The sequence below is a fragment of the Nansenia antarctica genome (genome assembly GCF_963989245.1).
Source record: "Nansenia antarctica genome assembly, chromosome: 1".
Classification (NCBI taxonomy): domain Eukaryota; kingdom Metazoa; phylum Chordata; class Actinopteri; order Argentiniformes; family Microstomatidae; genus Nansenia; species Nansenia antarctica.
The window spans coordinates 9,883,234-9,900,504 of record NC_137674.1 but is presented as its reverse complement, the minus strand read 5'-3'; the positions used below and the strand labels follow the sequence as shown (position 1 = coordinate 9,900,504).

The window sequence follows — 17,271 nt, the reverse complement described above, 5'->3', positions numbered from 1 at the left end:
GTCTCAAAAGTCAAACTAGTGTCCTTTTTTGACCTTCCTACCGAATCACCAGGCCTTCCTTGTTCTCCCTTGTACCCATCTGCCCCACGAAGCCCCTGGCAGAGAGAACAGAGTGGCTCCATTGATTTGACATAAAAACTAATCAGCAGTTTGAAGGTACAACAACATGGTTTTAGTCCGATACCTCTGTTCCTGGGGGACCTGTCGGCCCAGGACTTCCTCTAATGCCAGGGACACCCTACAATCACAAGAGGAATTAGTTATTTGTTTAGTGGAACTTCCACAGATGATCCATATTAATAACCTGGGGATTGAATATGTCATGGGTATACAGTAAAAGTCATGTTAGTATGAACAGACTATGCTGTAGTCCGACTATGCAGCAGGCCAACCAGGAATTCCATGAGGCCGACACCTTGCACCCAGCTTTGATTTGCAAGTTGTTATCTTCAAAAGGCCAATCAGACATTAGACAACTTATAGCATATTCCGCTCTCCAATTAATATTCATACTTAGGCATTAATTTTCCTTTCAAATATATTTAGAGGTTGTACTTTTAGGTTTATAAGATGAAGAGTGTTGAGTGCCAAGCTCTCTACACTTCATAAGTATGACAAAAGTGCATATGAAACAGATTAATTAATTAGTGCTTATGGTTCTGCTTTGCAGCTGTGATGGAAAACCTAAGCCTCAGCTCCAAATATGAATCACAACATAGGTACTGTAATGTATCTATCTATCATTCTCAACCAATAGCCATAATGCCAGAATTTCAGTTGTCAGATTTTTATATCACAAACCGGTTTTTCCTTTTCTTTGGCTTTTCACATCACAATTTCTGTCGATTCATAAGAAAAATAGTTAGTGGAAAAATATCTCCCCAGAATCTAAGCTTGTAGATGGATCCTTGCCCTTTGTGTTGTGAGCAACTATAGTCTCTATTACATCATATCTTGTAAGAGTGTACCACATTTCTTCAATTTAATGTTAGTGTGCTGACAAATTCATGATGAAAACTTTGAAGGCTGTATAGAGAATTATTACATACATGTGCTCAATTCTATTTTACAACCAAAAACCACTTAGACTTTCTATGGGAACACAAAGATTCTCAGTTTCAACAAACAATAACATATGCAATGAAACAACCCACATAGCCTACATGGAATAATACTAAATGTAATCTGTCCTATCTTCAGTGGGGAGATGACATTTACTGTAGAGTTTTCATTGTTACAGTATTTGCACTGAAACCATATTATCTTCCCTCTGATTACCCAGATCTTTTGATACATTGGATGACTTCACTATTGTGAAAGGCATATTCTCTCAGTCTCAGTTTATGGCACTGGAAAACACTGAGTCCTATTATGGATTGCCAATATCTAAAGGCCACAACATGTGAACAAAGAATTCATTTTTGTATTGTTATACTAGTTTACAATATGACCTTATATGACCTTAAACATTAGAATCATAATCAGAGCTTGAACTCCCCACATAGACCACACAATTTCCAAGCATATTTCAATGCATCTAATGGAAAAAGTAATAAAAATCTGAGTTAAAAATGTCATCAGAACAATGAGGGCCACATTGATGCAAACAATGAACAAAGCAAAGACATAAAAGTGAAATAATGGTTTGTTTGTCTATGATATACAGTATCTGAGGCAGAACAAACATAATTACAATTTGCAAGAATAATAGCCTAATTATATCATCCCGAACAAAGTTCAAAGTAGCGTTGAAGTAAGTTATTGGTTAGAGTGAAGATATGCAAAACTAGAATGAAATAGACCAGAATATCCCAACATTGACTACATAACGTTGTAGTTATAAATACGATGTTGAAACTCCACATTTGAGACACATTCAAATCAAACAAACAATTAGTACATGTGGCATCCAGGTGTTTTCCTCTTTCATACTGTAACTTAATGACCCCTTCCCTATGCGTGAGCCACTTTCTTCCCTCATGCTGTCTCAGTGAAATCTGACACATTTTAAAGAATAAAGCCAAAAGAGCCAAACCACAAGTGCAGAAACGCTTACTAAAATCAGTTTACTGCCCCTGCAACATTTACCGGTATTCTGTTTCAGTCCCCCGCAAGTTAGCCTACGATGTGGGAGGTAGTGGTGGCCCTAGTGGATAGTGAGTGATCAGAAGGTCATGAGTTCAAGTCCCACCTGGGATTACCACCACTAGTGTGCCCTTAGTAAGGCCCTTAGCCCTAAGTTATTTGAGGGAGACTGTCCCTGCAATCTCTAATTGTAGATTGCTAAATGGTTTAAAATGTAAAATGATGTACAATATAGCATTTTCTTGGACACATGCCTCCAAAACCAATTGTTTCTTTGACCTTTCTTTCTTCAAAATATCTTTTATCATGCTTTCATCATACAGTACTAAGGAATTATCTTCACAAACACCAACAGACAACAGACTGTTTACAATTAATCATTCATCATTCTTGTGCTGAAAGAATGCACAATGCTTATCGGTTTCATCATGATTGTGGTCTAGCCTCTATCCACTGAGTCTACGTCCTGCAGATCTAAATTAAAGTGTGGCAACAAAGAGTGATTTATGTACAATCTAGTCTAGATATATCTACATACATAATTCTATTATGCAACCAAACTTTCCTGCAAATCATGAAACATAAATTGTCTCCATCTGGCCCTCCTCGTGTGCCCAGTTACCACACCATCAGGAGTAATAACGTTTCTCTACTACCACCCAGTAAGGAGCTACAGCTTTTAGCTTTACTGTTGCCAGTTACTTAACACTTACATTTAAAACATTTACCCTTGCCCTTTGAATGTGTAAATGTTCTGGAATAACCTGAAAGGGCAATCATTTCAGGGAAAGGCTGCCATTAGCACCAGTCTGCCATGTACTGTACCTCTCCAAAATGTGCTGTCTAGCTATTCTGAAAGGCACACAAGCCCATTAACAATGTGCTGTGCAGGAGCTGCATTACAATACATCAATGATACAGTATATTAAAAAACTGTTTTTCTTAAGTGTTCCACTGATCATAATCTACAGTTGTCATAGTAATTACATAGTTGAGGAGCTGTGGGTGTGCTGAGAGGGTGGGTGTGATGTTATGTTTGTATATTAAACTACTTAGTACTCACAGGCTTACCATCAGCACCAACAAGACCAGGTTGACCAGGGTCACCAATGTTTCCTTGTTCACCCTAAAAGAGATCAGATCTAGTTATTTGTACAGTATGCCAATGTTATTTTACCAGTCTAACCAATGCAAGTGCCCTACTCAGAAACAGTTTAACTGAGTATTACATGTGGTAAAGCATTGTTATAAAATGTCCTTTCTGGATGGATTGGACCAGTAATGCCATTTACCATCCTGTTGGTGACTCTTAACTTTACAGTCCCCTAGTTCCATAGTAGTTATTTCAAACTACATTATAACACTGCGTAGTTACATAGTAAATACCATATGTCCTAGTGGTAATAGGGCTGTAAAATAAAGTGATAGTCTTCTTTTGAATCAAGGCTAGTAGTTTACTTTTTTAAATAAAAGATGCCCTTGACATTCCTGAGCAATATATCACTTTAAAAGGTCCATCTGCAAACCAGCCATGCTTGCAGCATTTTTGATCTATCATTAAACCCATTCAAACGAATCTCCTGCTGGAAAACAGGGTTTATACCCATGCATGGTTTTGACCTTATAAACACCAACATGCTCGTAACCTTGAGAGGTTTTATGCGATAAAGAACGTTGTTGCCTAGGTAAAATTGCTTAGAGGTACTTGTGAAAAGTTATATGATTGTAACATGTTAGTTATTTAGCTCTTGCTCGGTTAACAATAGAATGGGTAACTCAGCATTGTATTTTGTTCCCTGTTATAGTACATTTCATTTTCATAGAGGGACCTTTTTAATATCAGTGCCAGTCTGTTTTTGCTTTCAGCTAACTTGTAAGTCAAGGACCCCAATTGAAATAAGCCAGTGGCTTTCTTGGGTTTTTATCCTGTTAGTTGACCTTGTATGTAATATGTACTTTCATGTACCTACTTCTGCAAATCTTCTAATAAAGTTTTCAATCAATCAAAAAAGTCTCTTGCCTAACAGCCTAGAATTATTGTATCTCGTAAGGAGGTGGCGGGATGGGCCTCACAACCAACATCCAATCACAGGCATTGTTATCACCATCAAGTTGACAACTGTTCATGTGTAACTTTTTGCTAACAACCCATTATTCTCAAATGTTATGTTTTGCCAACTCTACTGTATGACTGACCTTCATGCCAGCAAGGCCAGGGGCTCCAGGAGGACATGCACATGGTTCTGGAGTGGGGTCAATGTCACTAGGACCATTGGCGCACTGTAACAAACAAAAACACAACTTTAGATAACCCTACTACAAGTTTTCTGGTGAGCCACACTGTGACCCGTGGAGGAGCGACTCTATTAATCAATGTGAGATCCCCAGCTAGCAGCCATTACACAGCCAAGAGGACGCATTCACTCTAGTCTTCTAACAGCAGCCCATTATCACTCATTCATTTGGCAGTGCTCACAGCCCAGTAGCACTGACACAGCAGACACTCACAGCAAAATAGTAGTCCACTAGCTAGAGGCTTTGGAGCATGTACACTGTAGACGTTATCTTAGATTTAGCCTACTCCTAGAGACAAAGTGTTTACATGGAGAAACAAATAGAAACTTGGCTGCACACTCATATGGATCAACAGTAAACCACAGAAAAAAACATACTTTTGACTAAAATGGCAAAGGATGGGTATATTTCCAGTACATTTAGAAACTTTCCTACAAATGTGTGCACATTGGTAATTTAGCGTAATTTTGGTACAAAAAGATTAACACTAGAACAGCCGTGCCTTTTTACCTACTAAAAGAGCCGCCCCTTTTACAATGCTACGCTGCTATTTACACACTACGACCACTAGTTGGCCGCTTGTAAATTAGCCTGCTTCCTACACAGAAAAACGGCAAAATAGCTTTATATTAGCTTATCCTGATTTTGAAAATATAAGGATATTGGGTGGTAGAACGCACATATCTGGGAAAAGTCATGAAAGGAGGGTCCTGAAATGTTATAGAGTGCAAATATTTTTTTTGCTTTGAAGTCTCCAGTAGGCTGTGTAGAAAATCCTAATTGAATGTATTATCTAGATCCTGAGGTAATAGGCAAGGCACGGCAAGTTTATTTGTATAGCACATTTCATACAACAGGGGCAATTCAAAGTGCTTTACATATATTACAAAAAATACAGAAAGAGGAGCATAGTAAGAAAAAAAGAATGACAATGAATAAAAGCAAATATAAGAAGTAAATAGATAAAACATTTAATAACACAATAGTTAATGGATAAAAGACATTGCTAGAAGTGTTTGTGTTTAATCATAACTTACGAGATCTCCTAATTACGAGATAAGGCGTCTATTTCTTTTTTGGGGGGTGAACACAATGCGCTGGCCTATAAGTACCGATTTAGGATATGCACATGCTTGGTGCTATTAGAAAACATACGTTTTAACATTTGCAACACGCAAATCTACATTGCTGCAAAGAATTTCAAGTTTCCATAGATTTCCAAAATTAACGGTAAATTACCATGGTTTGGGAACATTTCCGATGTTTACAGCAATTTTGCTACTCTTTTTTTTACTCTGGAAAAGATCATAAAATGAAATACAGGCTTACCTCTGCCGTTGAAAATTAAGCTAGGGGTTACTTTGAAAATGAGCAAGCCATCAGCCAAAATACATACCTCTCCATCCTGGAAATAAAGGAGCAAGATTATGTCATACTGTAGAAGCGTCTGGCAAAACCTAATCATAGGATAATAGACCAATCCATCAAGACAACAACACTGGGATAATTTATACTAAATTAAGCATTACAAGACATGCAAAGAGAGACCGAGAGAGAGAACGTTTGGCATGCGGCTGTGTATTTCAGGGCTTTTCTCATGCTCTCTCTCTGTCCCTTCCCCAACTGATATCCAGCAATCACTTATTGTCAACATTGGTCTGGCACTATGCGTTAGTAGTGAGAGCAATAGCCAAGCCAACAGCATTTGGCCACTGCTTCACAAACAGAGTTACTCTCAGACTGTAAAATAACATGGAGAGCAATGTGCATGATGCTGTTAAAGGTACTCCAAGACAGCACAATAAGCAGGCTGAATTAAAACACAAGTGATACAGTATAAGTCAGAATCTATCGAGAATAAAACAAAGGGAATTTGGGGGGGGCAGGTCATATTCTTGGGACCATATGTACACTGCAGTTCAAAACTGAAAAACAAGACAGAACAAGTGACATACGAACATCAGAGACAACCCTAGGATAGCAAGTTATGAACTGATATGGTGTACATTGTAATCAACTACAGCAAACTACAGTGGCTTCGGAAAGTATTTGGACCCTTTTTCTAGATGTTGTATTAGACTCAATTAAAATGTATTAATTAGTCATCAGTCCACACACCCCATAATGACAAAGTGAAAACACTTTTTATAGTCTGTGGTTTGCATAGGAATTGATTAAACACTGTGTGAATTATTACACTTATTGAGTGAGTTGTTGATGACATTGTTGAACACGAAATGTTTTTTTGTAAATTAGGGTTAGGGTATTTCTGTATTTCAATTTTAATACATTTGCAGCAATTTCTAAAAACCTGTTTTCACTTTCACATTCTGGGGTATTGTGTGTGGATTGATAGGAAAACAATTTCTAAGCGGTCAGAATACTATGCTCCGAAGCCACTGTATGTGACATGTGTGAGGTTCGGTTTGGCCAGCCCCACGCAGGTGTTTGTACTCACAATGCCAGGTATTTCACATGCAGTTTCACGGTTGTTCTGCTCAGGGTCACAGTAGATCCGCAGTTTCTGAATCTCAAACTGTTCAAAACAAGAGATAAGGAAATGATAGTAAGAAATCAATATCAGCTTAACAGGTAAATGCTGTTCTCTTTCAGCCATCTCAGTTCGATGACTATATGGGACACGCACTCTTGTGTACCTTTCGCTGAAGGCCTGTATTCAATCACACCTGGCCAGTGATGCTTGCAAGTGATAATAATAAAGGAATGCTGCCAGCATGCCATTTCATCCTTCCTTTCCACTCTTCACTCTTGACTGTCTGAAGCAAGTTACACATGAACATTTGATAAGATTGTAACCTGAGCACCTATTAACATGAGAAGGTCTGCAGCTACCCTAGCCTACCAATTATTTTGAATTGTTGAACCGTAGCTAGCTTACCGTATATATATTTCAAATCGTTGTATGGTACCTGTACTGTATTAATGACAATAAAGACAATAAAGACAATAAAGACCATTCATTCATTCAGTCATTCATTCATTCATTCATTCATTCACCTTTCTTATATTTGCAACTTACTTGCAGGTCATGTTAGACTTGTTATAGCATGTTAAACAAGTTTCATTCTAGTATCACTTTTCAAACAGTAGTTGGCCCAAAATAGTTTCAATCTTGCACATCATGATAAACCACATCATTATTATGATTGTTCGCAGCTTGAGCTTTTACAGAACACCAAGTATTAACACAGCCAAATAAAGCAACGTCTAAATAAGATGAAGTCAACGGAGGTCAGAATGTTTCAGAGACTATGACATCCTGTTTGAGAGCTAGGCCAGTAGCCACTGGTCTAACCAGTGATGATAACAGCTGTTATCCAATGAAAAGCAAATATTTAAAGTAGTTGAAAAATAGCAAATTTCACAATGTATTATAAAAAAAATAAAGAACTGTTGTCTCTTGATAAACTTACTGGTACAGTTGTTTCTTTGCTGACATACTTTCCAACTTGGGTCTTGCCATTAATGAAGATACCAACAGGAGGTTCCAAAGCCAAGGTTTCAATTTCCAAGTCATCGACATACAGGGTAACATCCTCCTCAGTGACCAGGAGACGCAGCTGGTGCCATTTTTCATCAAATAGTTTCTAGTTTTCAACAAACAGAAATAGAAATATTCAAATGTTATGATGGGTTAGCAAGGACTATGAACATGTCTCACACAGATGAGGGAGTCATGGAGTTCATAATTCTGGAATGATCAAATTTTAAATAAATAAATAACTTCAAACTTCAGATCCACAACGTGGAGGATTGGAATTCAGTTCCAGTACATCTTTTCACCCAATCACTAATCCATATGGTGGTTAGAATGTAAGGAATTCAAGACACTAAGCTCAGGCATGTAAAATGCATTGTAAAGTAGACCTAGCACATGGCCAATAGGAAAAAGAAAGAATGTTGATATCAAATAGCCGACAAGTGACTGCTCTAACTGGCCGCCACATGCACGCGCGCGCGCACACACACACACACACACACACACACACACACACACACACACACACACACACACACACACACACACACACACACCTATAGACCCATGATGTGATAAACACCCCCTAACCCCCCCACCCCAGCACACACATGCACACACATACACACACATACACACACATACACACACACACACACACACACACACACACACACACACCTATCGGCCAGTGATGTGGTAAGCATACTACAGATTCCAGTTCAGTTATAGCATGACCCCTCTCTGTACTTTATGGACTGCAGAGGCTGTACCTCTGTCATAATATTTACATGTTGGTCGTCAGTTCTGATGGCTAACTAATAGAGTTTAACAGGCTTTTTTTCTTTCTAATTTGAGGTTTCATAAATGTACAAAGATGCAGTGACATGACATTTTCATACTCTGTTTTGGTAATATTTGGTAATATGGCCAGAGTTAGGCATTATGTATTATTACCGCTGCTGTTGGCGATGTGAAGACTACAGTCTGAGTACCACTTGGTGATATGCTGGTTGTGGTGAACGCGACTGTTTGGTCGAATCCATTTAGAGAGACTGCCATCTGTGGTTTTTCATCATGGGTCTGTACCCTCCACAGATCCCACTGCTCCATGGTGACGGAGCCTTTGTACTTCAGCGTGGACACAAAGACATAGGACGGAGGGAGACCGTCTGGAAACAAGGCCCTATAGGCCAAATAGAAAACAATATTAGTTCATTATCACATCAGTACAATACCACACACATCTGAGGGATTGGTAAAAGTAGACATGGTGTATAACATGTTTTAAGCTTACCTTGTGCTTTCGCTCAAGTCAACACGAGGTGTCACCTGATAGGCTTTAGTGCCATAGAAAGACCCTTGGGTCTTTTTGGCCTTTTTGGCCAAGTCCAGATGCTTCAAAATATCAAAGCCTTTCACTTCAAAATTGTCATCAACTGCGATTTTTGTTGGACAAACAGTCTCTGCAATGAATCAGAAATAGAAGTTTAAATTAATTTTAAAGAAAAAAACGATAGGTAGAAGTTTACAATTTATATGGAACAAAGTATTAATACAGCCATCAACAAGTATCATTATACTTTTCTTTACATCATACTTCTATACCATACCTTATTTATTCAGTGTTCTACACCTTTGAATATTACTAGATGTTTTGTTGATGGCAGATCATTATAAATAGAAAACCCCTTGCTTAGGTTGGTCAACGTGGTTACAAAGAGTTCCTGGAGTGCAAGAACTCTATCCATTTGGCATTGAAACTGAAGTATGAAAACATCTGTAGTAAGAGACATTGGCATGCATTTTGCAAATAGTATGTAGTCTGTCTAAGTAACCTCCATCCTATTGGGGAAACCAGATAGAAATGTAGGCTACTATCAAACCCAAAATGTGATTACTTATCTCAATCATTTCATTCAGTGTTCATTTAAAAGTGTTTGTTAGTGTTATGTTGTTCTATGTGATTTTTACAAGTCCTCTTGGATTTTGCTGAGTAATATACCATTAGGACATAACTTTGTATTGGAAAATATCTGTTTCCTTCTCAACAAGACTATAAACATCCAATTTGTATTATTGTTATGTTGCTTGCAAGGATTCACTGCCAAAAGCCATGCACATTCCCCTCAGTTTTACACAAATGTGGTATCACCCCATGAAACAATTATAATTAATTGGTCCATGGCAATACCAAAACCCCATTGGTTTACTCAGAGGCATATCCAGGTCATTTAACGGTACTCTTGTCTGTGTAAACTGACCTGGGGTCGGGCATATCACTCAATATTTTACCTGTGGCAGACTGAGCCACGATCCTGGTAAGAGGCCAATCTGCATTTGCATTGAATTCCACCCCTCCCTGACGCTACCCAACTCTCACCTCCCACTTTCAATCACAGTAAATCAAGTCCTGTGTTAACTGGGGTCAGACAAAAAATACTGTGAAATCTTCTCAGGCATTTTATCGTTAACTCTGTGGGAATAGGGCTATTGGTTGTTGAACCTATTGCCCTAAGGCTCTACTTTGCCATGGAGCTGTAATATCACATCATATTGTTGTGACAGTTCGGCTATTCATATCCTCAGAGTAAACAATTTGAGAAGTCTAAAAGATGTCTAAGCTAGGGCTGTACAGATTAATCGATTAATCAAACAGATTAACCAATTCATGCTTTAGTTGACTTAACTCGTTTTAGAAAAAGGAGGAATAGGAATTTCATAATACAGTTTTTCCCAATTGCTAAAACACAAAAGCCAATTCTCTAAACCAAATGACCAGTTCTCTAAACACATTTAATAAAACTAGCCCCCATTTGCCAAAACCATAAACACATTTCACATGAAGACACAATTCACAAAACACAATCCTCCTTTTCTCATAAATCTAAACACATTTTGTCTTGCTAAAACACAAGTTGCAAAAAACTCTGCTCAAATTCTCAAATTAAAGCTCATGTGATGCAAAATGCTTGCCACAGTCAGCAAAATTTGAACACAATGAACACACCTGGCTTCATTCATTAAACATAACGACTCAACATTTAAGACACTTGTTGCAAATGATTGTGGTGTGTGTGTGTGTGTGTGTGTGTGTGTGTGTGTGTGTGTGTGTGTGTGTGTGTGTGTGTGTGTGGTATAGTTCCATAAATAAATGTAAAAAAACATCACACTCTACAGTGATATATTCTGAGAACAGATACTGTAAGGTTTCTAAAAATGTGCTTTGGCAGTTCTTAAAAAGAACATTCTCACACACTGAACATTGTGTTTTCAGTTGTTTTGTTGTAGTCTGTAATGATGCGTATAGTGTTTACATTTTTGCAGGCTTTGAGCAGCTGTTTTGGTGTGAAAAAAGTTTTGAAGAGAGAAGGTGTGGTTTTGTTTATGTAGCTTTAGAAAAGTGTGTTGTGTTTAGAGTTTTGGGAAAATGGAGGAAAGTTTTGTGAAATGTGTTTTAGCAATTGAGAAAAACTGTAATAGATGAAATAATAATGACATATTTCTATATATCAGACTAAGGACAAGAAGTTAAGCTAGAGTGAATTATTGAAATTGAAATAAGCCAGTGGCTTTCTTGGGTTTTTATCCTGTTAGTTGACCTTGTATGTAATATGTACTTTCATGTACCTACTTCTGCAAATCTTCTAATAAAGTTTTCAATCAATCAATCAAGTGAGTGACATGTAGTCAAGTAAAGAAGAGTGATGTATCAAGGAAGCTTGGTTCAAGCAATACAAACAACAGACAATTTGCACCTTTAATTTGGAGGCCATCATTTCATTGTTAACTTGTAGAGTACCCTATTACTACCCCAGTCATTGTTTGATCACCACTTTGGGTTTCTTGTATACGTTTTTACAAAATATCCAACCACCTACATTGCAAGGAGAAAAATATGAGAAAATATAAACACACCAAATGAGATTAATCAACTAATAGGGAAGGATTATCAACCAATTGTTTTAATCGACTAACAGCCCTAAAGAGGTGGAATGAGCAACCACTTTAATCCTTTTGGGTTGTGAAATAATCCAATACACTGATATTGTTGCATGTACACAGTATCTCTAGGTAAATCAATGATAAACATTCTCCAATTGATATACACATGAGTACGTTGCTTTTGAGGCACAAAACCAATCTTACAGGAAGGTGGAAAGCTCAGCCGTTTCTCTCAAGGACAGATGATTTACTAGTCAAAGGACAGTATAATCTCTACACTCAATCAAAGTTAGTGCCATAAAACAACATTGTGGTATGTAAAGTTGAACTGTAAATTTGTCAAGTATTAGGCCTACTGTAATCCAAGTCAGATATAGAAACATATGCAATATGTCCATTCATGAGCTATTTAGACATAACAAAAATGCTTACCTTCACACAACTTCTGCCTAATGACTTCACCGATCTTGGAGATAGCTCTGTAGTCCTCAACGTAGAACACGTAGGTAGAGGAGGGCTTGTTTGCGATTGCCTTCAACTCAGCCTCTTCCGTCTCTGACCCCACACCGATGGCGAAGAGGATAATTCCTTTCCTCCTCGCTGCTTCCGCTGCTGCCAACACCTCATCCTGAGACTTCCCATCGGTTACAACCACAGCGATCCTCGCAAGGCCCTTTGGGCCACGTTCAGAGAGGGAAAACAGTTTGTCGCTGGCAAACTTTATGGCTGTTCCTGTCCTTGTGTTTCCTCCCATATACTCAATGGATTCCATGGCTTTGATGAGATCCTTGCTAGAGAAGTGCTTCCCCAGTGGTATCTGTAAGAATGGATCATCACTGTACTGGACGACTCCCACCTGGGTAAACTTCTGCCCGATGTTAAAACTGGTGGTGATGTTGACCAGCCATCGCTTGACTATTTCAAAATTGACATCAGCTACACTCCATGATCCATCCAGAATAAAAACCAAATCGCTTGGAGCAGTTCTACAGCCTGCAAGAGAGAGATGGTAGAATGAGTGGTGTTACACCGGGCTTTAAGATGTGATGTAGATGTTGTAAATGTCTATTATTTCTAATGAACTCAATGAAATTAGCTGATGGTCTTCAATAAGCAGTAAAGGCCGTGGAGTCGGAAAGAATGAAGTTATATCGATAGACCTTTGTCAATCGTGTACACATAGAGCCACAACATGCATTCAGTATATCGTATAAATGATAAATAATGGACAACATGCATTGAAAACGTGTCAACATAACGATGAAGACAGAAGTGCTCTTACTCAATCTCATGTCCTCATCTTGTGCTGAACAAAACAAGTGAAGGAGCATGAAGCACACACACCGAAAGACACAATGCATGGATCTGGTTTTGCAACTCATGATGCTGAGGTACCAAGCTCCAATTTTGCACCTAGAGGGAAAGAGAAACACATGCATTGCATTGCTGCGAGGTCCTCACATTGATATCAGTTAATATGACCGAACAACTACAGACAATTCATCGAAAACATACAGTTGTTACTTGAATGGCATGTATCTTGGATATTTAAAGTTAGGGTTAATGAGGAGGCGGTTCGTTGCATTTGTTCGTTGCAAACAACATAGCAACTTACAATGTAAATTAGGTCCATGCTAGTGAGCATGAAAGATGAAAGATGCATTCTAAACTGTTCATCGTGAAGTGGTAACCTGAGATTGCAGATGAAATGATGCACTGAAGATGAATTTACTGTACTTGTAATCTGCGTAACCCTAAATCCTTATTGAAACTCATAGTGAGACTACTGTACTTGGAATACATTATGTGTGTATGTGTGTGGTATATTTGTACACACATGTGGCATATTTTTACACACACACACATAGACCTGTGTATAGAACCCGTAGGCGTGTGTCTTATTGCACACACATTCATAGACCTGTATAGTTCTGTAAGGGTTCTACTAACAAGGGCGGTTGTATGGCTTAGCATTCCTTTGTCCTAGAGACCACATGGTCAAGATGGCCTCCCTTCCTGTGACCTGACCCCCTGCCCTTTGACCTGAGTGATACTGTCTGTAACCTATCCCCCTTTTCACACCCCAACCTGTCCTTTGTAAGGTGATAGGACTGTATAGGTGCCTTGTCATAGACTTGTATTAGCATATCACTGGGAGTATAAATGTGTGAGGTAAAGACAGCTCTTCCTCTTTCCCACTGGGCTGACCATCTATGACATCAGAGTAGTAATGCTGTAAGGCGTAAGCTGTATGTACCTTTGTTTAAATAAATAGTCTGTAACTCAGAAGCTTTACTCGTGATCTATTTCAACCAAATTCTAACGTAAATATCCTACACGTGCGCACGCTTGCATCCGTGCCTGCGTGCGTCTGTCTGTCTGTGAAGACTTTTGATCAGACTTTGTTTCCCTCTGGCTGCTTAGTAGCTTGTATTTTATTGCAGTTTCCAGCAAGTCAAAGTAAAAAAAATTGCAGACATTATAAAAAGAAGCAGCCATAAATGAGGAACAGATACGCTCCACAGAAGGCATTTGTGGAAGGAAGAGAGGGAGGGTGTTTGATCATCTCAGTCCATCTCTCTGATCAATATAAGGCTATGGATTCCCCCTAACTTGGATAGGTACATTTTACAATGACCGAGATCTAACCCTTGCCCACCATGTGTAGCTGTGCAGGCAGTGTGTTATCGCAGCCATAACATGACTGTGTTTTTCCACTCTCTGACCCAGGATCTGAGGCCTCAGTTCAATGAGGCGCTGAGGCCAACAGCCATGGTAAAGCTGGCCATTTACTCCAATGCTCTCCCCAACCAGAGCTCTGGGGGAGGTAGCTGGAAAGCCCCACCGTAAACACAGGCCAGTCGGCATGGCTTTTCCCTCTATTGACTTTCCCCCAAAACTGGATATTTCTACATCTCTCTGCTCAACCCACATGGAATTCATTTACATCGTCAGACAGTGAAATTCCAGCTCTGGACAGTGACCAAACACATGTCATGACGAAGGGAAAGCAAACTACCTTTTGTCCCAGAGTGAAAATAGAACTGATTGGGATTTGATTACGCAGTAACACAACATAACACATAATAGTACATTGAGACTTGATGGAGTATGCTAAACATGAGATTGCAAGCAGGATGCAGAAAATGGCCACTAAAACTACCAGTGCACTTGTTTTGAAGGCCAGTGTGCCTTTCACCATATGGCACTTTGCACTATGACCCCAGTCTTTGACCTGTGATGTTACTGGGACGCTTTATGGCTCTCTCCACCTTGGTGAAGATGACGGAATGGCAGGGCTGTAATGCTGGTGTGTAATGTATTAAAACATCCCTCTTCAAATACAAGAATTAAACAAATAGATAAAGTCATACATTTTGTATCTAAAACATGACATCCAAATCCTTTGGGGATTTGCTGCTGAGTTATATTCCTCTGGTTTGTAGCGATACTTAGGAAAAGATTTATGTCAGGCCTAGTGTGTTTGGTCCAGCTGGACGTGGGAGTCAGGAAGCCAGCGTTGAACAGCTGATTCCTCCCACTTTTCCAGATAAGGTGTTACCAATGGCATTAACCTTTTAGTGGTTTGGACAGAAAACACAAAACCATGCAAATACTAGATGATTGATTGTCTGGTTTTGTGGTCTTACCATCTTTGATTAAATGTTCTGCCTTATCGAACAAGTCGGATTTTGCGATAACACCTTTAAAATGTAGTTATATATGGTTATAACTGCATATATATATATATACTTCATGCACATTTTAGTGCGTTATGTACGTAAGTGCACATTTCCAGATTAGCACCTGCAGTCTTTAATGACTGCATGATATCGCAACCATTGCATGTAGTACTAAATTGCTTTAAATAGTGCAATAAAAAAAGTTGTTCCATTCCAAAATCAACAACTGCTGTTCAGCATGTACAAAAACCTAACCAACATAAGGGGGAATTTAATTGCTGCCAAGTACCTCAGGCACTATGGGAAGAGCCAAAACATTATATCAGCTCTCCCATGAAATCAATTCAAATAATCCAAACTATAAACCCATATCATCACAGAGCACTGCACCACTTGCAACCTGGGAGGAGTATCCACTATAGTTGTCCAACATGGTCCTATTTTAGACTGAGAAGTTTTGCATTTGGGATTACCCAGTTTTAGTTTCATATAAAACTGTCACACCTGCGGAAAACCATGAAAATAATTCATGGATGCTCCAAGTTTTGGTATCTTTTGTACGGATCTCCCCCCCCCCCCCCCCCCCCAAAAAAAAGTTTATGAGATGAGTCGAGCGCCCAGCAGTTCAGTTAAATAATTCCATTCATTCTTTGCATATGACAGTGGCACAAACAAGGGACTGATAACTGCTCCTAATGTCTTCAGTATGGTGCTGCTGCAGCACTGATTCGAGGAATCTACACAATACTACAGTGTCTGGTATACTATCTGACACTGATACACATAGAAACATAGCCGTCTCATATTTTCTGTCATGTGTATTGTTAATTGCGGTTCATTGCAACCAAAAAAACTGCATTTATTTCTGAAAGACAAAACGTTACTTAAACTAGAAAAAAAACTACAGCATACAGTATGCCCTCTGCATCATGCAATAAAAATGATCAACTTTTCAATAAGAATGTTTGTTTCATAATTTCAGAGACACATTCTGTAGCAAACAATCCAAAATAAAAGCCACTACAAGCACATTACTAATCAAACTCTGGTTGCAGACCACATCATGCACACATGCAAAATCACAACAGGTAAGTCCAAGCCCTCACCTTCTCATTGATGCCCTATGGCCATAGCTGTGCCGAGCGTCAGGCTGAATAAGCTGGGTTTGGGGAAGCTTCAGCACTGCAAATGTTCTGAATGTGAGTGAGAGCCTGCCCTCTCCATCCACTTTCCAGCAACACTCTCTCTCTCTCACTCTCTCTTTTGCGCTCTCTCTCTCTCTCTCTCTCTCTCTCTCTCTCTCTCTCTCTCTCTCTCTCTCTCTCTCTCTCTCTCTCTCTCTCTCTCTCTCTCTCTCTCTCTCTCTCTCTCTCTCTCTCTCTCTCTCTCTCGTGTTCTCTCTCTCTCTATCTCTCTCCCTCTCTCTCTCTCTGGCCTGCAGCCACTCTCAATTACCAAGGGTGGAAAGAGAGGCAGATAAGGAGAGCCTGAAATACTGAAAGAGACAGCCCCTTTCTCTCCGTGCAGGGGGAAAATAATAGTAACAAGGACAGCATCCTTCCAAGTGTTGAGGATTTGGATTATGTATGGTGGCTTTGGTATAAACAGAGAGTATGCAGGGTTCCTGGAAGCAGAACCCACACTAGATAAGGCTGCATGACTTCACAAACTCAGAACCTCAGGCTTGGCAACCGACATGTCAGTCTGTTAGAGTTTCTGTGATGTGCTATGAGTCAGTGTGCTGAGGGCCCAGTCTCAGTGCTG

At 39.3% G+C, this 17,271-nt stretch overlaps 1 protein-coding gene across 1 annotated transcript in view; it reads right to left on the bottom strand.

The window, feature by feature from the left end:
- col21a1 (collagen, type XXI, alpha 1) overlaps nt 1-16,715 on the bottom strand; it is a 41,693-nt gene extending 24,978 nt beyond the window's left edge. The window contains exons 1-11 of the mRNA XM_080530777.1: nt 16,614-16,715; nt 13,107-13,237; nt 12,257-12,817; nt 9,177-9,345; nt 8,837-9,065; nt 7,815-7,988; nt 6,839-6,916; nt 4,282-4,365; nt 3,149-3,211; nt 185-238; nt 42-95 (exon numbers count right to left, since the gene is read on the bottom strand). Of these exons, the coding sequence (XP_080386903.1) occupies nt 42-95; nt 185-238; nt 3,149-3,211; nt 4,282-4,365; nt 6,839-6,916; nt 7,815-7,988; nt 8,837-9,065; nt 9,177-9,345; nt 12,257-12,817; nt 13,107-13,237; nt 16,614-16,621 (1,605 nt within the window). The 5' untranslated portion in view covers nt 16,622-16,715. The remainder of the gene's footprint in view (nt 1-41; nt 96-184; nt 239-3,148; nt 3,212-4,281; nt 4,366-6,838; nt 6,917-7,814; nt 7,989-8,836; nt 9,066-9,176; nt 9,346-12,256; nt 12,818-13,106; nt 13,238-16,613) is intronic.
- Nucleotides 16,716-17,271: the final 556 nt, after the last annotated feature.